Here is a 23,721-nt window from a genome sequence, read left to right on the forward strand (position 1 = left end):
CCCTGGGATACGGAAAGCAGATAAGAAAGAATTCTGAAGAACCAAGGCTAATGTCTATCCATTAGCCTATGGGAAAACCCCTGTAATTGGACCCTCTCTGCAGTCATAAGAGGATGTTGCCGTGAGAGCTGAGAGGTCCGAAAACATGCAGCTCCCTCCTGGAACTGCACTGGGCCCAGCCTTGTTTTTGGAACTACGTTGTAGTTCTTATTCAACCACTGGGGCAATGCTGCTTTCCCTGACTCCTGCTTGTAGTGGACTTACAGAAGAAAAAGTTCTTTTTCTGAAACTGGTAAGTGGGATTGGATTGCAGGAACAGAATATTAGTAGACCCTGCTTGCCTTAGGGTCCAAGCTGTGCTAAGGAGAGTGGTGGGAGCCAAAAGTCTACGTCACCAGCCATCGAGAAGCACGAAAATATTAAGCATTCCATAGCTTCTGCGTTGAGAAAAGTAGTTGCCTGACAGTGCCCGTATGTGAATAGACAATTTTTCTTTTGACTTCAAGATCTCATTTTCCTTTTGTGTTTCTCCTTTAGGGTTGGTGTTGATTCAGACCAAGAACATTTGGTAAATATGCATTTGTGTTGTCTCTGGCATTTCTGTCAAATGTGTAGTCGCTTGGAAAGAAAACAAATCTACTGTAGACTTCATGTCACTATTATTTAGATCCTGTCCTATTTGCATCAGCTTTTAACTGACATCATTCCTGGCTTTTCTCACTGCTCGATAGAGACAAAACTGAATTTTAGGCAGCGTGTGGTTATCAAGGGTGACAGCTCTCCTATCTTTGGGCCAACCTGGGCTTTGGCCACAGACGAGAGCAGTCCCTTAAGTGCTCCTGGGTTTTCAAGTGACTGCTCTGGCACGGGGAGCCTTTTTCCACTTTGGTTTGCGCATGAAGGCTTGTCTCTGATGTAAGCCCCACTCCAGCTGCTCTTCCTGTGTAACTTTCAAATTGGATGACCAGCAGCTGCCCTTGAGAACTGCCCAGAAGCGTTGGACTCTTCAGCCAGTCTTTCCTGCCTGTTCAGGAGAATGTGCTTTCTTACCCCGTGCCTCAGCCTTGCCCATGTTTCCTTGCTTACTTCCATGTGTCGCTTTCTCAGTTGTTCGTCTGAACCTGAACCTGGTAGACTGAATGCAGTGTGACTCAGTGCCTTCCCCTAGACTGACCACCCTTTTCTGGTATTTTCCCGCCACTTGTTAATGCTTTCTGAGCACCACTGACTATGTGCCTCTGCCCTAGACATGAGATGGGGAATCACAGAAATGAGGTTTTTGAAAATGGAAAGCATCTCTTTAAAAACACAGTTCTTTTTCTTGTCTGAAACAAGCCCTGGTTTGTCTTCAGAGTGTAGTTTAAAAATGTTTTTTATCAGATTCATTTCCTGAATGCTAATTTTGCTAGCTATTGAGTGCTGAGTGTGTACGTGACATAGTAAGTACTTGCCCCTTTTGTGGTCAGAACCTTAAAGTATAATTTCATGGGCTTGCACTATTTGTACAACAAGGCTGGATAAATTCCCATGATGGTGAGCTGCTGGGGTGCTTTCCAAGGGGCAATAGCTCCTCAGTGCCTCCACCCCCACAGCCAAACAAGAAGAGTTACCAAACAGGCCCTCGGACAAACGCTTGATCACCATCTGCGTAAGTCTCCACTTGCTATGTCCCCTCTGTCGCCACAGAGGACAAATGGAAATGGAGTGACAGGGAGAGAGCCAGGTAGGTGAGTAGCAGCTGTGACATCCAGGAAAAAAAATCTCATTTTTACCTTGCCCTCAAAACCGTATGGATGCCTTGGCTCAGTATATTGGTTACTTAGTATTTCGAGTGTCCACTGGGAAGCCCAGAGGAAGATTTTAGTAACTACGGAGCGTGTGGGAGTTGGGTGTACATGTGCTCATGTGGTGAGAGGATCGTGTGAGATTTACAGATTCGTCGCTCTTCAAAAAGTGGAGACATGCAAACCAATGCCTCCTGATGTGAAAGGAAATATGGGTGATTCTCCGCTCTTGTAAGCCCATACAGTGTTCTCAAACATTTTTATATTGTCTATGTTTTGATACATGTTGAGAGGAAGATTCATTTATTTCGAAGATCAGGAAGAGCAGGAACCAAAAGCCAGAATCTAAACTCCGTACTCTTCGAAAATCCCGGAAACATAGAACATTCATGCTGGATAGAGCCTTCGAGTAACATTGTATACATGAAAAAACTCTGCTGGAGAGAGGGAAAGGGAGTTGCCCAACTAGTTCGTGTCAGAGCCGAGAGGAACCAGGTGGCCTAACAGCGCCACTGCTGGCCGACCGCATCATATTACACATAAGGACCCAGTTTATATTTGGGGGGAGCTGTTTTTGAAGAGGCCTGCTTGCTGTTACTTTTCCCTCCTACCCAGTCAGGCTTAACATGGAATTTCCCTACTTACTTACATTTTGTTAGTGTTCTAAGAACATAGTAGCAACTTTGAAAATGCCAGTTAACTTTGGGACCCATGACAACTCCCAGAGATCGGGATGTTGATGAGATGTTTTCTACTTAAGGTGCAGTTCACATGGGTGTAAGCCTTTCAGATTTAGGGGATGGATTATCCCACACTGATTTTTTTAAATGCCAGTAGACTCATAAATCAGTAAGCAGCCTGAGTAATAAAGGTGTTCAGAAAAACACTTCAATTTTTTATTCCCAAACCGCAGTGTACAAGCTATTAAATTTCTCATGTTACCCATGTTGGAGAGTATCTCATATGCGGTAGGCTATGTTCCTGATTCTACAAAGAAATGACTCTTAAATAAATGTGTTTTTATCTTTGTGTATGTATTGATTTATGATCTGTTTGCAGGGTATTCCTGAAAGTGAAAGAAGAACTACCAAAGCAGAGAGTGCCTGGCTTTTCCGGATATGGTATAACTTTGATCATAAGTATCCTTAACTGAGAAAAAAAATGGCAATATGGACATGGACGCTAGGGTTTAATGGAACAACGGTTTTGACCACTCTCTTCCTGAACTGGAATATAAAACCTGCCTTTGGTCTTCCCTTTCCCCTTCAGTGTAGTAGAGAAGGTTACCAGAGGAAACCCACACAGATGAATCCTCTGAAAACCCATGGAACCAGTAAGGACTGGTTATTGCAGAAGCTTGCTGTGTGCAGGGACTCAGGAGCCCTTATGATAGACTTGTTTTGATATATAGGTTTATTTATTGAGCAAACTTTAATATTTATTGTCCTTTAGCTAATCGAGTGAATGCCGCAAAAGGGATTTGTTGGTGTTTGTCCGTGTGCTTGTTAGAGTAAAAGAGGAAAGACTGCCTTAGGAAAAAACATGAGAATGAGAAATTCAGTGATGCTAGGTACCGCAGTAGTCAGCGATGTCGTTTTTTCTCTGACCTTTCCACAGACTGGGAGATTCTCCCCTCCATTCAGAACGCCAGTACTTCATTGTTTACCAGATTTCCTTCTTGTCCTATCGTAACAGTCTTCTTCATAGCTATACTTTGGGTCGGGCTATATATAATAACCTGTTTAAATCATGCCTTTTAAAAAACATTTTATCACTCACTATTTATTAAAATTAATTTCTTATTTGAAAGTTGAACTAGAAAAAGGGACCATGGAGTTCTTTCTGGCTGAGACTTATCAGTAAGGGAATCAAAACCTGGTTTATGTTCCATTGAAGCAAATTTGGGACAACCATGTAAAATGTTTTTCCCTTGCTTTTGACTTTCTGATCAAAGCCTTCTATGTTTACAAAAAATGCGCTTGACAATTATCATTAGAAGCTACTATTTACTATATTCTGTTTGCTAGATTTTTACATTCACTTTTTGCGAGGACTCAAAATTAATATACGGGAACATGAATACTCGCTTATCTATGGTATTAAGACTCCTATTAGAGGGAGAGAGATCCTGGCTCCTTAAAATTGTTTAATGAGGGCTTCCCTGGTGGCACAGTGGTTGAGAGTCCACCTGCCGATGCGGGGGACACGGGTTCATGCCCCAGTCCGGGAAGATCCCACATGCCGCGGAGCGGCTGGGCCCGTGAGCCATGGCCGCTGAGCCTGCGCGTCCAGAGCCTGTGCTCCGCAATGGGAGAGGCCACAACAGTGAGAGGCCTGCGTACCGCAAAAAAAAAAAAAAAGTTGTTTAATGATTATGTCATTACTTTTGGCTCCATTATCAGCATTTTGGGTATAAGCCACTCCCATATCTCTTGGGATTTTTTTCAATCCCTCTGATTTAATAAAAATTGTTTAGTTTTTCCTTCATAAATGTTTTGTATATTTTCTGCATAATATACAAAATAATTAAATGATCCTAATGTAGAGAAAGAGTAGAATAATATTTTTTTATATTCTTATAGAAGTGACCACCAAGAATTGTTTGACTCAGTACTACTAGACTAAGACTTGGTAATTTTAATACCTAGTGCCCTAGTATAATTAATCATTCATCATTCTAGATTTCAGTTCCTTTGTGCAGTCCGTTTGTTCATTTGTTATAATTGAGATATAACTTAAATACAGTAATGTATACAAATCTTAAGGGTACGGCTTAATGAATTTTGACTTATGTATATACCTGTGTGCCTGCCACCCATATAAAGATATGAAGAACATTTCAAGCACCCCAGAAGGCTCCCTGTTTTCCCTGCAGTCAGTAATGCCTTCCCTGAAGGCCTACCCTATCCCAGCCAAAAGGGTGGCCACTGTTCTGATTTCTTGCAACATGGATTAGTTTTACCTATTTTTGATCTTCATATAAATGGAATTATATACTATGTATTACTTTATGTTTTGCTTCTTTCAGTCAACATTGTTTAACTTATCTATATTGTTGCCTGTACCAGTAATTCATTCTTTATCATTGCTGTGTAGTGTTCCATAAATAGTATGAATATACTACAGGGTTTTGGTTTTTGGAGGTTTTCTCTTTTTTTTGGTTAAGGATATCTCAGAAACTATTGTTGATAAACATTTAGGTTGTTTCCTGCTTTTGATGATTATAAATAAAGCTAAACATTTGTACATCTTTTTTAAAAAAAATAATCTTTTAATTAATTTATTTATTTATGGCTGCATTGGGTCTTCGTTGCTGCGGGAGGGCTTTCTCTAGTTGCGGTGAGCGGGGGCTGCTCTTCATTGTGGTGCGCGGACTTCTCACTGCGGTGGCTTCTCTTGTTGCGGAACATGGGCTCTAGGCACACGGGCTCAGTAGTTGCAGCACGTGGGCTCAGTAGTTGTGGCTTGCGGGCTCTAGAGCATAGGCTCAGTAGTTGTGGCGCATGGGCTTAGTTGCTCCGCAGCGTGTGGGATCTTCCCCGACCAGGGCTTGAACCCATGTCCCCTGCACTGGCAGGCGGATTCTTAACCACTGCGCCACCAGGGAATTCCCTGTTTGTACATCTTTTGATGAACATAGGCACTCATTTCTCTTGGGTATATACCTAGGAATGGAATTTGGAGCAAGTGTATGTTTAGCTTTAATAGATATTGCCAACCTGTTTTCCAGAGTGGTTGTAACCAATTTACACTTCCACCAGCAAGTTAAGTTGTTCCACATCTCCTCCAAAACTTGGTATTGGTCAGCATTTGAAATTTTAGCCATTTCAGTGGGTGTGTGGTGATATCTCATGTGGTTTAATTTGCATTCCTCTGATGAGGTTTCCTTTCATATGTTTATTGGCCATTTGGATATCCTCTTTTATGAAGTGTGTCTGTCGGTTCTTTTGCTCACTATTTAATTGAACTGTCTTATCTTTTTTTATTTACTTGTAATTCTTTCTACATTCCTGAACTGAGTTCTTTGTTAGTTATATGTATTGTGACTACCTTCTCCCAATCTATAGCTCACCTTTTCATTTTTGTAATCCTGTCTTTTGAGGAACAGAAATTCTTCATTTTAATGAAGTTTATTTCATTAATCTTTTCTTTTATGGTTAGTGCTTTTTGTGTCTTAAGAGATCTTTTATATCCCAAGGTCATGAAGATATTTTCCTATGTTTTCTTCTAAACATATGATTGTCTTAACTATCACATTTAAGTTTTCGATCCATTACAAATTGATTTTTGTGTATAGTGTGAGGTGTGGGTCAAGACCTATTTTTTCCCGTACGAGTATTCAGTTGACCCAGCACCGTTTATTGGAAATGCCATCCTTAACCCACTGTATTGCAGTGGAAATTTTGTTGTAAATCACTTGGCCATATAAGTCGGGGGGCTCTTGTTTCCGGACCGTCTTTTCTCTTTGTCTATTTTTACATCAATACCACACTCTCTTAATTATTGTACTTTTTAATAAGTCTTGCTATCCAATAGGAGAAATTCTACAGGTTTGTCATTCTTTAGTATTGCCTTAGCTATTTTAGGTCCATGGCATTTTCATCTAAATTTTAGAAACAACTTGTCATTTTCCATACATACATGCACACTCATGCTCACACACACACAGAAAAAAAGCTGCTGGCAAATTATTGACTTTGTATTAAATCTGTGGATGAATTTGGAGAGAACTGACATTTTAACAATATTGAGTCTTCCAATCCATGAACACTGTATATCCTCCATTCATTTAGATCTTCTTTAACTTCTCTCATTAATGTTTTATAGTTTTTAGTGTCAGGTCTTGCACATCTTTCATTATATTTATCTCTATATATTTGGTATTTTGGGTGCTATTGTAAATGGTATGTATTTCATTTTATTTTATTTTCTACATTTTTGCCCTTAATATATAGGTATACAATTGGATTTTTATATACTGGCCTTGTATCCAGCAATCTTGTTAAGTTTACTTACATTTCTAATAGTTTTTAGATTCTATTTTCTATGCACATAACCAAGTGAATAATAATGTTTTATTTTTTCTTGTCCAATACCTTGTATTTTTTTTTATGTCTTATTATATTGGCTGGACATTCCCAGTACAATGTTAAATGTAAGTGATGATAGCGGGCATTCTTGTCTTATTCCTGACCTAAGGGGGAAATTTTTCAATATTTCACCATTGAGTATGATGTTAGCTGTCAGTTTTTGAGATATCCTTGATCAATGTAAGAAAATTCCTTTCTATTTCTAGTCTGCTAAGAGTTCTTACCATAAATAGGTATTGAATATTATTAGATGCTTTTTCTACGTCAACTGAGACGATCGTGTATTTATTTTTTCTCCTTTAGTGTGTTATCTTGCTGATTTTCATCAATTGTTTGAATATTAAGCCAATTTTACATTACTGGAACAAATCCCACTTGATTATGATATTATTCACTGTGTATGTCACTAGATTTAATTTGCTAGTATTTTGTGTCTGATTTTTGTGTCTTTTCATGAGAGGTATTGGCTCGTGATTTTTTTTTCTTGTAATGTCCTTGTCAAGTTTCTATAGGAAGATTGTGCTAGTTTTATAAAACAGGTAGGGAAGAATTTTTCTCTTTTTCTATTTTTCTGGAGGAGTTTGTGTAAGATTGGTGTTATTTCTTAAGTCTGGGAAGATTTTAAGCAGTGAAGCCTTCTGGGCCTGGAACTTTTTGTATGAAGAGGTTTTTAGTTTCTTTAATAAATACAGGACTATTCAGATTTCCTTTTGTCAGTATTTGGTAAGTTTTAGTTTTTAGGGAATTTGTTCTTATAGAGTTAAATACCAAGACTTATTAGCCTCTGTACTAGCCTGTTAAGTACCACTAAACTACGATCTGGTACTTTCTGTACTTAATGCACTAGTAGAATTCATCATTCCAGATTTTCAGTGGTTTTGTGTGGCAAGATGTTTTATGAGCTATGTAAGTGTGTTTATATGAAGTACTTTAATCTTAGAGTTTATAAATATGTGAATTTATGTAAATTTCTTTGGCCTCCTCATTTTTAATTGAGAACAACCTTAAGTTGTAATTTTAGAAAGTAGCGAATATGTATGTGTCTTTCTCCCTTTTTCTGCTTTTTCTCATGATTCCCTCTTTTTTTCTTCTGAGTATCAAATATATTGTTGCACCTGTTTTTATTTTTATTTTTGGAGAATAGATGAATACTGAAATAAGAGTCTGTGACAGAGGACCTCATGATGCATAATTTTTTTAATGTTTTTAGAATTGAGTTTCCTTTGATACTAAAGTTTCAACTCATTGAAGAGGCCAGCTGAATCTACAATAAGTAGTTAAAACCATTTGTATTGCTATATTCTACTACTGGAATATTTAATCTCTTTTTAGGCTCTTACCATTCTTTAGTTTCTTCCGTGTCTCCTTCAGCGCTAAATTGAGAGTGATTTTGTCTTCCTTTTGGCTTTAGTAAAATCAGAAAGGCAATATGATGTAGTGGAAAGGACATAGGATTTGGAATCAAGCCAATCTGGGTTCGAGTATTGGTCCTCCGTTTACTTAATTGTGTGACTTTAGGCAGATCATTGACTTCTATGAGCCTGAGTTTCCATATTTGTAAAACAGAGATAATAATAAAATCTCTCTCCCGTTGCATAATAGGATCATGAAATGGGACAACATTTGCTATCTGAATTGGTAGGTACACTGTGACAGTGATTGTTATCAAACAGATTGTTCTTTTAAATTGGTAAAGAAAGGAACGCAGCTCTTCCTTAACTGGCACAGCTATCTGAAGCCTCTGCTGACGCACAGTGGGCCTCCTCTCACGACAACCCTCCCTGCCTGCTGTGGACCCGTTGCGAGATGCCTAACCAGCCCCCAGGCTTATGAGGTAAGTTGGTTTTATCCAGAACCTAAGTTCTTCATTAAGTTAAATTTAAAACTATCTGTTCTGTGGATGGGTTACTGGTTTTTTGTTTTGTTTTGCTTTGCTTTGCTTGCGTTTAAGGTATAAAATCCACAAGCAGGAATATAAACATATTTTGCTCAGCCAGAAAATGCACTGAAATCTATAAATATAATTCACCGCCTTTGAGCCGTCATTTGAAAAAAGATATAGAATAGCATCTCATCTTACTGTCAGTGATTTTAGTAAATAATTCTATTTCCATGCTGGTTTTCATTTATTTGCAGCATGTGGCCTGAGCTTAGTACTAACTGCGTATATTGTAATCTATAAATCAGGGTCGTCACAGTCATGTGGAGAGGATTACTAAAACATTTTTTGATGCCCCTAAAGTGCAACAGATGCTCTTTTATTTCGGGTATTAGGGAAAGTTTATCTACCTGTGTACCGTATCGCTGGGAGGCATGGATATATCTAGATATAATCTAGATTCCATATTTTTTCCTTAGCTGCCAACATAAGATTAGTGATTCAGCAGGTATTGCCACAAAGAAAGAAATGACAAATGCTAACCAGTTTTTATTTTAAAATATGAACATTTAATTTTTCAAGTTCTTTTTTAAAAACCTTTACTTCTAACCCAACCCTTCAAAAATAATCTGGTGCATCAAATAAAGTGCCCATGTTAACAAAACCCACCAATTTTGACTACTCTGATGCAACACCTTGAGTTGAGAGATGAGGCTGTGGTAAAGCAGTGTAGACGTGCACCCTCCAGTTCCCTGTGACCGCCTCCATGGTGTTTTCGAGCAGATCCCACAGAGAATGGATGGGGAAGAGGAGTCTTAGCAGGGGTGGCACCTGGGTCAGGGAGGAGCACCCTGCAGCGTTGTGTTATGTTGAGTCAGTGCACAGTTCCGACAGACTACTGTGGGCTGGGGGAAACACCCCGTGTTGTCTTGTCCCTCCCTGCCACTTTGCCCAGGCTCCCATATCAAGCACGGCCCCCATTCCCTCTTTACCCTGTTAGCCCATGTGGCTCTGTGCTGAGGGGTCAGCCAGCTTTGTCAGTTAAGTCACTGAGGTCTGGCTCTGGGATTCCAAAGACCCACTCGCCGTCACCAAAAGCCAGAAGAGTTCCACAATGCCTGTGTGTCCTGTGGATAGCAAAATATGGCATTGTTCTATTCGTTTCCTTGGGCTGCCATAACAGAGTACCCCGAACTGAATGGCTTAACAACAGAAATTTACTGTTTCAAGTTCTGGAGGCTAGAAGTGTGAGGTCAAGGTGCCAGTAGGGTTGGGGCCTTCCGAGGGCTCTCTCCGGCTTCTCATGGTTTGCTGGCCATCTTTGGCATTCTTTGGCTTGAAGATACATCACACAGATCTCTGTCTTCATCTGTACCTGGCGTTCTCCCTGTGTGCGCGTATGCGTCTGTGTCTCCAAATTTCCCCTTTTTATAAGGACACCCACCAGTCATACTTGCTCAGGGCCCACACCAAGGACCTAATCTTAATGTGATCACCTGCAAAGACTCTATTTCCAGATAAGGTCACATTCACAGGTACTGGGAGTTAGGATTTCACATCTCTTGGGGGGGGTGCGGGGGGGAGATACCATGTAACCCGTAACAACAATAAAACTTAATTTTTTAATTTTATTTTTTGCTATGTTAACTACTTATTAAGTTATAAAAGTAGCATGCTTGCAGCCAGATATTCAAACAGTATGGAATGTACAAAGTGAAAAATAAAAGTCGCTCTCTTTCTCCCACCTCCATCCCCCAGAGACAGTCTTTATTAAGGGTTTCTTTTGGATACTCCCTGCTATAGTTTATCTACAGAAACTTATATGTGAATATATAGCTCTCTTTATTGTTTTACACAAATGGGATCATAATAAGAGTATTGTCCTGCTACTTGCTTTTTTCACTTAATGATACAGCATGGATATGTTTCTAAGAGTCCATGAGATCCCTTACCTTCTTTCTATTGGTGGCTGCACAGTGGTTTTGCCAAGATTGATTTAATTAGTCTCCTGTGGCTAGACCTTTACATTGTTCCTCCTTTTGTTTTTTTGTTATTACAAACAATGTTTACAGTGAATATCCTTGTGTATATAAATTTACCCAAGAATATAAAGTTATAAAGAATAGATTTTAAAGGTTAAGTTGCTGGGTCAAAAGTCATATGCATTTTAAAATTTGGTAGATATTGCCCCAAACCTGAAACTTAATAAAGTCATTAGAAGGTGCTGAAGAGCCCCTGCTGACGAGTGAAGGTGCCACAGAGCTTTGAGTATTGCTGAATTAAGCGATAGACACGCTTGTTAGACTTAACTGTTATAACTGGATTGGGCAGGAAGGGATTATGGCTGGTTGGTGGAATGGGTTTGTTTGGTTTTTAATTCACATGTCTTTGTCTTTGAGTATTTAGGCAAATTTCTAGCAACAGCAAATTTTTTTTAAGTTTAAAAATTTTTGTCCAATCGTGCCCTCAGTCTATTTGACCATCTTAGACAAATTTAAAGATTTTAAACACGCACAGGATAGGAGAGCTGAGTGTAGGATGTTTCTGTCAGCTCTACTTCCCTCAAGGAGTATTAGTCACAGACTTTTTTTTGCTAGATCAATATGAGTATTTAGAATAATTCTTACTCTACATTTTAAAAAATGACTTTCTGATTTTTAAAAGTAATATGTACTCATTATAATAAAATTTCAGATAGTACAAAAACATAAGAAAATAAAAACCACTAGCAATTCTGTCATGCAGAGCTAAGTATCATCATCTTGTTGAATGCCTTCTAGACGTTCCTGTGCACATGCACACTTTTTAATTTGCCACAGTGGCACTATATATGCTAGACATTTTTCCCTTTTCTGGAACTTTATTTATATTCTTTTTGGCCCCAAAGTTTCCATTAGAACCAACGCCCGTTGAGCTGGGTGACAAGTGTGTAGTGAGGGTTCAGTATTTCTAGGTATTGTTGATATGGCAGTAAAAGCTTCATTTATATAAATCTGTTCAACAATCAATTGAACTTATATTTAGCAAATGCTTTCTCTGTGCCCCCAAACTGTTAGGTGATTGAAGTACAGCGTACAAGGGACTTAGGGTCTAGTGCGGGGGGAGGGGGGTGTGGCGCAGACCACCGCTTGAGCAGTTACGCAAAGGGGTAAGTGCCACTCTAAGGAGAAGACTAAGTACAGGACGCTAGGGGAGAACACAGGAGGACCCCTAAGCTAGCCTTGGATGATCAAGGAAGACTTCTGGGAGAAAGTGACTTTTCAGCCAAAACCTCAGTGATAAGTAGGCGCTAGTTACATGAAGGAGGGGAGAGGGGACAGGACGTAAGAGAAAGCACGAGAGATTTGGGGCAGCTGTCAGCACTTCAGTCTTCGGGCACACAGTGAGGCGGGTGAGGTCAGAGAAACAGAAGGTGATGGGAGATGAAGCTGAGGGGCCCAAGTCGCACAGTGTCTTTTAAGCCAAGGTGAGGACTTTCGACTTTATCCTGAGGGCAGGGAGCGGCCCCTGAAGCTTTTTAAATAGGGCATCCTTGAAAATTCTGCTATTGGAAATGTTTCTTGAATTTCATAACAATTCGCAAAACTTATTTTATTTGAATTTAGAACCAGGAACAGTTGAAAGATGATGACTCCGATCTTATTCTCAATGATGGTGATATTAGTTTGACGTATGGAGATTCTACCGTGAACACTGAATCAGCATCGTCCGGTGCCCCTAGGAGATTTATGGGAAACAGTTCTGAAGATGCCCTGGATCGGGAACTTGCATTCGGGGACCATGAACTGGTCATTCGGGGAACACGCCTGGTTCTTCCTATGGATGACTCTGAACCCCCGTTAAATTTGTTAGATAATACAAGACACGGTCCAGCCTAAGCTTACTCATTACTCACTTAGTGATCTGTAAAATTTGCACATGTGATTGTGAAGAAATTCGTACTACCTAAAAAGTCCCAGTGCATGTCTCTGAATGTTTAAGCTGTATAAATGCTATTTATATGGCATCGAAAGACTATAAATACCCTGTACAAGGCAGATTGTGAACAAACTCTTACGTTTTATTGGCTGCACTATGTAGACCGGATCTGTTTTAGAAAGTTAATTTCAGTGATGTCGTGTGTCCCAGCTTTATGTCCCAGTTCAAGTATACAAGGTGACAGATTTACTCTTTCTTATATTTACTTGGCACTTAACCAGAGTACCGAGTTCTCGTGATATGAATTAATTTTAAGGCAATGAATTTGTGGGAGGGGAGGGAGAGGAAGAGGGGGGGAGTGCTAGCAGGAGAAGTTCCTTTGTCGGGAAACTTGTGTTGATTGCTGCTGCCTCTGTCGTGACCTTTTCCTTTCCTTTTTGTCCGGTGGCCTGTTGTGGTGCAAGAGGCCAGTGGCTCTGGATCTTGCCCCGTTCAGATTGGGGAGTGAAGTGCGGGGGCCCTTTGCCCGCCTTGCCATGAAAAGAACAGATTTGTTGGCTACAGTACACTGCTACTCGGAAAAGAAGGCTGCACATGACTTCCAAGACTTTGTTTCTTTTCTTCCACTCCAAGACCTTGGAAGGAGTCGCGCCATCCAGCCCACTTAGCCAAAGTACAGTTGTATATAGTTCAGAGCACTTGATTTCGATTTGGAGGGGCTGGGGCAGGCGGAGAGGGGGCAGAGGCCAGGAAGGGGAGTAAGGAGCATGGTGGTTTCAGAGAGCTCTCCCCCCAAATATGTAAATACTATATACCAGATAAGTTTAAATAAGAAATTCAATTGCTGCTTACTTTTTGATTATGTACTTTATGTGTATAGCAAGCTTTGTGGTCAGAAGTTTTTATATGAATTTAAATCGCTGCTCTTTAGCAGCCAAACAGGAGCAAAATGTAAAACTTTTGAACTTACTTGTATCTAATTGTCATTCATTAGTCTGTAGTTGATGTTAAAAGTTAATTTATGAATCCATGACCGTTCCACACTACACCACAGCCAGTCATGAGAGAAGTACAGCGCTGCGGAGAGCTTGCTGTGAGGGCGGTTGCTCCTTTGTGTGCACCAGGTGTAGTTGTCTTCATGCTCATGTGACATTTTAATATGAAATACCTAAGCTGCCATGTTTGTTTTGTTTTTTTACAGTTTTCAAGGAAGAGTACATAACATTGCCCATTTCGTATTCAGAGTATGCAAGTGGATCCTATTTTGTAAGCTGCAGATACCTAATGGTGCATTGAATCTTAGCGGGGGGATCCTTTCCGACACTGATACTGACCCGTCAAAGTTTCAGAAGAAAACTAGAAACTTCTGTGGGTTTTTTCCCCCTCAGGTCTGAGTAGCATTGCCTTAAATCGTACCCAATTCAAAAATGGATTTGTTTATGTGATGTTCAAATTGTCCAACGCAAAATATCTTTGCAAACAAAATATGTACTTGTCTTCCCAAAGGTTTCCTTGCTGTGATGCAAACACTCCTTGCGATTTTGAGGGAATTCTACTGTTGGACCCTTGAGTGGCAGCTCTAATTGTTGGCATAGCCATTTGTTATGTAGTGGTAGTGACTTTCCTGCTATGCAGGAACCCCGTGAAGTGTGCATTTTCTACAATGTGTGCCTCTTCATGCAGTCAATAATTTCTTGTTAATGTGTGTTTGAGGGGCTTTGAACTTCAGCGTCATTTACCCACGAAGTCATTCACGTTGTAAAAGGTTATATAAGAAATTCACAACTACCTTTTTTATCCTGTCAAGTTACTGAGCTCACTTTATGAAAATTGCTGTAAATACTTAGCATGACAAATTCAGTAACTCGTCTGTTTCAGCATGCATAAGACCTTTTCTTAGGGAAACTGATAAAGTTTGAGTCAACTAAATCTGCCTTCGTACTTTACCAGAGGGGAACCAAGTCTGCTGCGCTTACATCAGCATCTGGAAGATTCTCCTCTCCTCTAATCTGCGTGCGCATCTCCAAGCAAAGAAGAAAAAACAAACTCTGCTCATACATCTATTGGTTTGAGACACCTGAATGAACTTGGATGAGGTACAGTCTGAGTTCCCATCATGCACAAGTAGAACTGTTCTCGGACTTGTTTTTCTGTTCTTTGTGAACCCTACACGTTTGAATGACTTGAACGTTGCATCTTTTCAAGTTATTTTTTAAGGTTCCTTGGCATTTTATCCTAGTTGTCCGTGTTTGGCAATGTGCTGTTAAAGTAATAGACTTTTAATCTTTTATGTATTTTTTGTTTTCCCTTGGAGTTCTTGGACAGATGTTATAGTGGTTTCTTTTAGGAAAATCTGTCATTAAAAAAATTATAGCCTTGCAAATAACCACTCACAGTGTTTGAGTCACAGTTTATTCTAGTGAGAAGTAAAGAGTGCTGACTTCATTTATTTTTCTACCTATATACCTACTGGGAAAGGGGGAAGACTGATGTTTTAAAAAGCAACAAACAGAAACCTAACGGAACGTAACTTACGGGGTGGCAAATTTTTGGTGCTTATGTGTGAGGCTGGATCTATTTGCTTATGGGACCATTTAAGAAATACGACTCAAAGCAGTCGAATCTGTTACATTGATTTGTAGCCTGTTAGCTCAGTGGTGGATAATGTCATGAAAATGTTAGTTCCATTATATGGGGGGAGTAAATTCTGTATCCAGTTAGGTAGAAAGGCAGTTGCAAGTTGGGTTGAGAGCACGATCACACAAATAGTCCTTTTTCCAAGTTAAAGACAGGTCTTTCTCTTTGTACGTAAGAAGTTTTGTAGGTTGGGGTTTGGTGACAGCAGCTTTGATGCTCGTTTCTTGAACAAATGCATGTTTCCTAATTCACAAATAAAACCCTGCATTAGATTTGAGCAAGTCTATTTGTTTACCTGACTCAGTGCACAGGTGTAAGGAGATGAAAATGTAGATGTCTTGACTTCATCAGAAAGTCCTTGCCAGGAAGTACTGCACACAGATGATGCAGCATTGAGGTATGAGGCTTGAAATAAACTGGGAATGATAAAAATAGTACTCGTTTTTTTGAGCCCCCTTAGATCCAGGCAGTGTATATAGGAGGTGTTCTTTTCATCCACACTTTAATCTAATCTTAATCATGCTTTGTGTTATTCTCCTTTCACAGATGAGGGAACTCAGGTAGAGGGAAGTTGTCACACTGTTAGTAAGTGACAGATCCAGGATTCAAATCCAAAGTCTAGATTTGTTACCTGCTACTCTCCCAGCTCCAGTAGCACGCGATGGGCTAGTCCATCTTGAGTATAACTAGAAGGATGATGAAAGGAGTTGCAGACATCCATCCTGCTGCCCATCCACCACCTGCTTGCCATCAGGCCAGGGTAGGGCATGAAGTCTCAGCTCCGTCCTTCCGTCTGCTGCACTGTTGGCTGCCAGACACAAGTTCCCCTGGTTGGGAAGTTTCTCGAATTCTTAGTGAAGTGCCCTCCTGTATCTCTTTGAGCCCATGGGTGAGGCAACCTGGCTGGTGCCATGCCTTCACACTCTGCCTTCCAACATTTTCACCAAGGGGCCCACCTTTTATGGCAGACCGCGAGGTCCTGAACAATGGCTCTGCACCCGCAGAGTTTGGTGTAGTAGAAAAAAACCAGGGTTTGGAGTTACACAGGCCTGGGTTCAAATCTAAACTCTACTGCTGGCTTATTGTGTAATGTCGACCACTTACATGTTGCTGAGCCTTCAGCACTTTCTTAGTTGTAAAGTTAATTCATTCAAGAAATATTTGCGTACTTGCTTTGTGCCCCACGCGATGGCTATAGCAGCAAATAACAGCAGTTCCTGCTCTCACAGAGCATACTCTACAGGGGATGCCAACAACTGTCTCACGGCATTGTTGGCGATCATTCAGGCAAGAGAGACTGAGTGCCTTCGGGTAGGGGAATATCTACCTCAAATAACCAGTGGATAACGTCAAATACAATCATCACACGATGGAAAAATGCAGGAGGCTCTGAGAGGGCCCTGTAATTCGGTGATAGGGGGATAGGGAAGCTTTTCCTGACGACGGGATATTTAAGGTTAGACCACAGAGTAACCGGAGGGTCAAGCAGATGACAGGCGGCGGGGGCGGGGGGGATGAGGAACATTCCAGGCAGAGTGAACAGTGACAGCCTCCGCCTGTAACTGATCTTCGACACAACATTCATTCAATCAAATAGTTACGGAGTGACAAACATACCCGGTACTGCGCCGTTTACATAGCGAGAGGAATAAAATGGATGCCGGCCACCCTCTTAGTACTCATACGTTAGTGTGCAAGACAGGAAGTACCCAACAATCCTAACGAGGAGCACCTTGAACCCAAGCCCGCCCCTGCAACTTTGTCCCTCCAGCCCTCTCCCACCGCTCCTCTGAGGCAAGTCCACGGCCCTCTTCTGGGTCGCAGCCTTCAGACGTTGGAGAAGAAGAGCTGGTGTGTCTTCCTTGAGTCTTTCCTCCCCCATGCTGACAACCCCATCGCCTCCCTGTCTTTCAGACACGCGCCGGAAGTCCACTGTTCTGGACATCTTTATGAATGCACCTGAGAGCACATTGGCTGTTTGTTTCAGTGGCCTCGTCTCCCTCATCTTGTGGCGTCACCAGAAAGCCTGAGCCGGCACCCTGCCATCACGGAGCTTCCAGTCGGGGAAGGCCAACCATAAATAGACAAATACGCACATCAAGTAATTAGAGACAGGGATGAGTACCAAACAGGAAACGGCGTAGAGGGTACTGGGTGCGAGGCGGTGGCGGCCCGGTGGCTGTGGAAGGGCTCATCGAGGAGGCCTTGCTCAGGAGGTGACACTAAAACCAAGGCTTGAAGGAACTGCCCAGGCAGAGGACAGCGAGGAGCGGTGGGAAGGTCTGCTTTAGGGTAGACGCTCAATGAATGTTTGTTGAAAAGGAGCGAAACGTCCTCCTGCCCTTTACTGAGTTGGATTTAGAAGGCCAGCATGGTGGAGTGGGAAAGACAGAGGCGGGAGGCCAGCCCTGCCTGCCGCTGGGCATGCTGAGGCGGCTGCTTAAGCCTCTCTGAGGCTGTTTCTTCCTTTATAAAATGATGACAGGTCACGGATCCCGCAAACATTTATTGAGCTACTGTCATGTGCCAGCCCTGTGGTAGGTACTGGAGTATGATTCCAGCCCCAAGTAGCTGCCAGGCCTGTTTGGGGGATCAGGTGAAGTGATGTACCTTGAAACGTTTTGACCGGGATTCAGAAGGCTCTTGACATTGAGCTTGAGTATTCTGTCAGGTTTTGCTGGTGAGGTGCTATATGAATAAACTATGGAAAACTCTCTGAAGACCGTGCTTCTACTGTGGGTGACTTTCCTTCAGAATCTCCAGTTCAGCAAGTTGGAGGTTTCCCAAGCGGTTGCCATGGTGAAGGCTGAACTCTGAGAACCGGCTTAGCCGGGACTGTCATTGCTGGAGCCTGAACTCCATGAGACCTGATAGTTTCTAGACAATTCTGTCTGCTGAGTGAAAGAGCCCCTTTCGTTTACCAGGCACCGGTACCACCATTGCAGCCTGGGAGCCCTGCCCCCGGTGTCCTGCTCGTTTTAAACTTGCTGCTGTCCAGTGGGTGTGGGATCCCACTCGGGAGATGCAGCTTAGCTGTGCAAGTTCTTTCTTTTCGCCGTGATGGAAAAACGCATTGAAAGTTCTGTGAGCGCTTCTTGGAAACAAGGCTTAATTTCTCCAGATTTGTTGGAACTGAGCTTGTTCACTGTGTGTTTAAATACTAATCCTACCAAAATTGCTTGAGAAGTATTCAATTCTTGGTTGCCTGGGGAGTCACAAGGCTTTATTGCATGATTTTTTTTCTTTTGTTCGCTTGAATTTCCTATACAGCTGTGTTCCCATGTGGACTAGGCAGAAAGCATGTGAGCTGTTTTTTCATCTGAAAAATCTGGAAGACTTCTGTCAGATAATGGAAGCTGACTGTTTTTCCAATCTGAGAGCTGGTTTAGTGTGAGAAAGCAAGATAATGGCGATAGGACCCCCTGATTGTGCTATAAAATTGTTTTTTTAACACTTTCTTGGGACCAACAATCAAAGCTCCCTTTTCTAAGGGGAACCAAGAAGCTGCTATTTAAACATTCCAGCCAACCAATATTTTACTTCCTAACTTCCAGTCAGCAAACACTGAGCACCTCACAGGGTCTGAGCCCTGGACCAGGCACTAGGAACACAGAGGTGACTTAAATCATGGTTTTGATATAAAGGCAGCCGCAGCCAATTAGGTAAAAGCATTGCAATCATGTAAAAAGCATTAGAAAGGGACCGCTATATGGGATTCAGGGCCCTTACCCATTACTACTTATGGTGGGCAGAATAATGAACCCTAAAGATGTCCACACCCTAATGCCTGGAACCTGTGAATAGTGACATGGCAAAGAGACAGTTGTAGATGGAATTACGGTTGCTAGTCAGCTGACCTGGAGATGGGGAGAGTATCCTGGATTATCCAAGTGGGCCCAGTCCAATCACACGGGCCCACAACATTGGAGAACATTTCCTGGCTGTGTTCAGAAAAAGAGATGGCTAACAGAAGCAGGGGCAGACAGATGCTGCATTCCTGGCTTTGAAGAGAGAGGAAGGCGGTCCCTAGAAGCTGGAAAAGGCAAGGAAGCAAAGTCTTCCCCCAGAACCCCTGGAAGGAAAGCAGCTCGGCCGACACCTTGATTTTAGCCCAGTGAAGTTGTGTCAGACTTCTGACCTACAGAACCGTAAGAGGACAAGTGCAGGTTGTTTTAAGGCACTATGTTTGTGGTAATTTGCTATAGCAGCAGTAGGTAACTAACACATTGCCTTGGAGGGAGAGGGCATTTTGTCTCTTATTTAGTTTTGAATGTCTGCTCTGTGTCAGGCACTGTGCATGGTGCTGCAGGTTCAGAACTGAACAAGATCCAGAGTCCACCGTCCAGTGAGGGAGACTAGCAAGTACGCAGGCAACATGGCACTGGGATGGAGGAAAGTCCGGATGATAAATGCCCAGCTGGGAGAGGGGTCAGGAGGCTGGGGAATGCCCTGCCATTTCTGTGGCTTTAGCCTAGCTTTAACGGACACTTCCATGTTACTCACTGGTGTAAGGGATTTTCCCAGGCCTCCACGCCCCCTATCTGACCAGGGAGTGGCAGTGTGTGGAAGACATGACCATATTTGGGTTCTAGAAGGATCACTCTCATTGTGGCTGCAGTGGGAAGGATGGCTTTTCCGGACAGAGGAGGAGCGAACACAGGGATGGTGGTTCAGGTGAAAGAGGGCGTGGCCTGGACTATAGAAACGTCAGGAGGAATGGAGCGGAGGGAACAAACGCAGGAGACATGTCGTCAATAGACTCAACAGGACTTGGAGACTAAATGCGGTGAATGAGTGAGGGGTGAGGTGGATTACGATGATTCCCAGCTATCTGGGTTGGGCAAATGGGTGTGTGGAATGGTAGTACTGCAGTTTTAGAGAATCCCTTTTTTGACAAAGACGTTCAGAAATGTAGGCAGGAAAGGTGCAAATCTAAATTTGCCTCTGGAAGGTGAGGGGAGATGGAACCCAAGCAGGAAAAGAGGAGTGAGAGAAAGGAGCTCAGGGCTCCGAATGAGAAAGTTGGGAGGGGATGAGAGGATGCAAGCTTGGAAAACACCAGGACTTGCAGTCCATTCTCCCATTATGACCGAAGAACACCTGGAGCTTTCTGCTTGGTGTGGCGTCTGGGGAAAATAATTGCCTTAAGCAAAGTACAATAGATGGAGGAAAAAACAAATGATTTTCCCTCACAAAAAACAGAATGCTTCCGAAGTTCTCCGGGAATGATGGGTGGTATTACTAGGAAACTTTAAAGAGTGCGTCACTCTGGATTTTGGTGTATCCTCCACTGGTCTGGCCAGGAGAATGAAAATATATGTTGTGGGCACTCTAAAATACAGTTCTTAGCATTTTCTGGGAGGGTCAAGGGCCAAAGAATGAATCCTGGATCTGGAAAGGAAGCCTTGGCTAGTTGGCCAGACCATTTCTGGTTCTGGGGAGGTTTACGTGTGAGCAAGGAGACTGCTTCACTTTGTGCTTTTCCCCAAAGACTGTTGCAGGAGTTCTTTAGCAAATCCAGTGTAGCGTCCAAAGCCCTCTGGTATGCTGTCCTCAAGCACTGTGTGCCATTCGCTTGCTGAAACCGTCGGTGCCGGAGCTGCAGTCTTTGTAGACATTTGAGCCAAATAGCAACTGTGGGGACAGAGTTCATCAAAAAATGCAGACAGATTCAAACTTTTTAAAAATTGATTTTCGCCCCAAGAGAAGGAAACCAGCAATTGACAGTATAACTGACAAAAGAGAGCATAGAGGCCTATATTAAGATGAAGGAAACATCTGGTTTTTGTTTTCTTAACTTTTATTAATTCATCTGAGGTGTGAGTCATCAGCTCACCCAGCCAATGTTTCCAAAACGAAGTCTTCGTTGCCTCCGGAGTTGTTGGGAAAAGTCAGTTCAGAACTACCTTGAGAGAAAGATGATCCACAGACAGCTGTCATTAAAAAAAAAAAAAAGTAACGTTGATCCCGATAGGTAGTTCCTAAAATTGCTTTTATGTTAACTCATGATTACATTCCTTCCTCAGCAGGATTTTATTCCCCCATCCAGAGATTGTAGGACTGATGTGCTGATCTAAAAATGTATATTAAACTCAGAACCTCACAAAGTATGCCCTTAACCTATACAGAAAACTTCATTGGCTTACCTCAGTCTTTCCCTGTAGACGGCAGGGTTAGATGTATAGCCCCTGGAGACACTAGGAAGAAAAAGTGTCCTCTCCCTCTCCCCAAGGTTTTCTTCAGCCGACACCAATCCCACCCCAAAAGGGGGCTCAGATGGAGACACCAATGAGAGGAGAAGATTACTTACTGGGATGAGACCCTACCACCATCTGGGTTAGTGATGCTGCATTCTCACCCACTCCTCTTGATGACCAACATTACGTTTTCAAGACAGCTGGTCAGAGTTCACAGTTGGCCTAGAGTTACCGTCCAGGACAAATTTGGCTGGTCTGGTAATAACGTAGCCAGCAACTTTGCTCTCATTACAGTATACTCTATCCAGCTGAACTCTACTCTTTTTGACCCAATGGTAGGGATGTCAGTAGGGGGATTCAAACCTCTACCTTTCATAGGAGACCAATGACTTGATTCTACTAACCATTCATTCATTCAACAAACTTTATCTGAGTGCCTACGCAAAGTATTGGGAATTGAGAGGTGAATAAGACATGGTTCCTGCCCTCAGGGAGCTCACAGTCTAGTAGTAGAGACAGACTTGTAATTAGATGAATTACTATTCTGTGATTCCTGAGGAAGTTCATGTTGAATTGAGCCTTAAAGGATAAGTTAGATATATAAGCCTGGAGCACAGGAGAAAAATCTGGACTTTGGGAGCAGATGAGATCCCCAAGAGAAAATATATAATAGGAAGAGTCCTAGAAAAAAATACAAAACAACAACAAACAAGCAAGCAAAACCAGTGATGTTTAAAGAGACTAGAGAGGTTGGTAGAAAACGAAAGCAGTGTTACAGATATTAAAGGAGAAAGAGTTTTCATTAGGAAAGGATGGCCAGTAGTGTCACATTCTGTAAAGAGATCAAGTCATACAAAGATAGGAGAGCATCCATTGGATCCAGGAATATGGAGACCAGTGGTAACAGTAAGGGAATGACAAAGCAGGTTTAGGGGAGACCTTTTGACTGCTTGCATATGGGAGGTGAGGAAGAGTGGGAGGTTAGGGATGACTGTCAGGTTTCTGGACTGAGTGACTGGTGAGTGGTGGTTCCATTCACCAAGATGTGGAACCCAGGAGGAGCAGAGCAGGGAAACAGGGAAAGGGAAGGAATTCAGGTTTGGACACACTGAGCACGATGTACCTATGGGATACCCAAGTGGAGATGTCCAGTGGGCCTCTGGCTTTATGGGTCTAGAGCTCGAATTTCCTAGTTTGTAAATAAAATAGACTAACATGGCCAATTTTTTTTCTGTAGAAAACTCCATGCCATCTTTTCATTTTGCCCTTAACCAGGACCCATCGCTTAGATATTTTCTAATTTTCGGTATTTCTCTGTGATTTCTCAACTGATTTTATCTGAACCAGGAGCAAGTGTACATGCAGTTTCTGTACCACACATCTGAAGCCACTTCTGAGGAGAAACAGAAGAATTTACAGGTTAATAAAAAGTAACTGCAACAGCTCTTCTGTCTGTATTGAGCCTGTTGCCCATCTCCTTTCCATAACACTGATTTATTCTAGAATCTCCTCTTGTTATTGTTTACCTAAGGAAGAAGTGGAAGTAGCTTCGATGCTACCTCAATTATAACAGCATCTAATGTCAGTGTTTATAGACAATGATCTGATTCGATATGAAATAAAGGGCAAAGCAGCCTCAAATATTTAAATGATATGACTGAATTTGAACAGCAGTGTCTACCCTGGTCACTCAGGACAGGAATTGTAGCACCCATCCCTATGCCATACACACAGGGGGTCCTCAAGTCCTTTTGTGTGAAGGAGGGTCTGTGTCTAGGCATCTCTCTCTCCTTCTACAGATAATCTTATGTTCTTGCCAGTTTCTGGTCATGTAGTTTCCTACTTAAAGGTAGTCTTTATGTTGTGTCCCTTGTAATAAATGAAAACCCCAATCTTCGTAAAGAAAATTGTGTCAGTGGCTGGTCCTTTTCTCGATTCTCCATCAGACTGAATTTACTTATTTATTTATGTATTTAATTTTAAGATTTTTTTTGACGTGGACCATCTTTAAAGTCTTTATTGAATTTGTTACAGTACTGCTTCTGTTTTATGTTTTGGTTTTTTGGCCACGAGGTATGTGGGGTCTTAGCTCCCCGACCAGGGATCGAACCCGCACCCCCTGCATTGGAAGGCGAAGTCTTAACCACTGGACGGCCAGGGAAGTCCCCTGAATTTAGATATGATACTGGCAAGAGCAACAAGGTAAATGATCAATT

The 23,721-nt window shown here is 42.0% G+C and overlaps 1 protein-coding gene across 4 annotated transcripts in view; it reads left to right on the forward strand.

The window, feature by feature from the left end:
- Positions 1–18,510, forward strand: part of SLC9A6 (solute carrier family 9 member A6) — a 57,055-nt gene extending 38,545 nt beyond the window's left edge. For 2 of the 4 annotated variants that reach the window (XM_029241085.1, XM_029241084.1), the window contains 4 exons: positions 538–568; positions 2,844–2,923; positions 8,603–8,708; positions 12,359–15,054. In XM_029241085.1, coding sequence (XP_029096918.1) covers positions 538–568; positions 2,844–2,923; positions 8,603–8,708; positions 12,359–12,631 — 490 coding nt within the window. In that variant the 3' untranslated portion in view covers positions 12,632–15,054. Of the gene's footprint in view, positions 1–537; positions 569–2,843; positions 2,924–8,602; positions 8,709–12,358; positions 15,055–17,222 lie in introns of those variants that run through there. The other 2 variants (XR_003796426.1, XR_003796425.1) reach the window with 2 other exon arrangements.
- The last annotated feature ends 5,211 nt before the right edge of the window (positions 18,511–23,721 follow it).

This window comes from Monodon monoceros, unplaced genomic scaffold, assembly GCF_005190385.1.
Source record: "Monodon monoceros isolate NGI ecotype Baffin Bay Population unplaced genomic scaffold, NGI_Narwhal_1 Super_Scaffold_22, whole genome shotgun sequence".
In the NCBI taxonomy this organism is placed as follows: Eukaryota; Metazoa; Chordata; class Mammalia; order Artiodactyla; family Monodontidae; genus Monodon; species Monodon monoceros.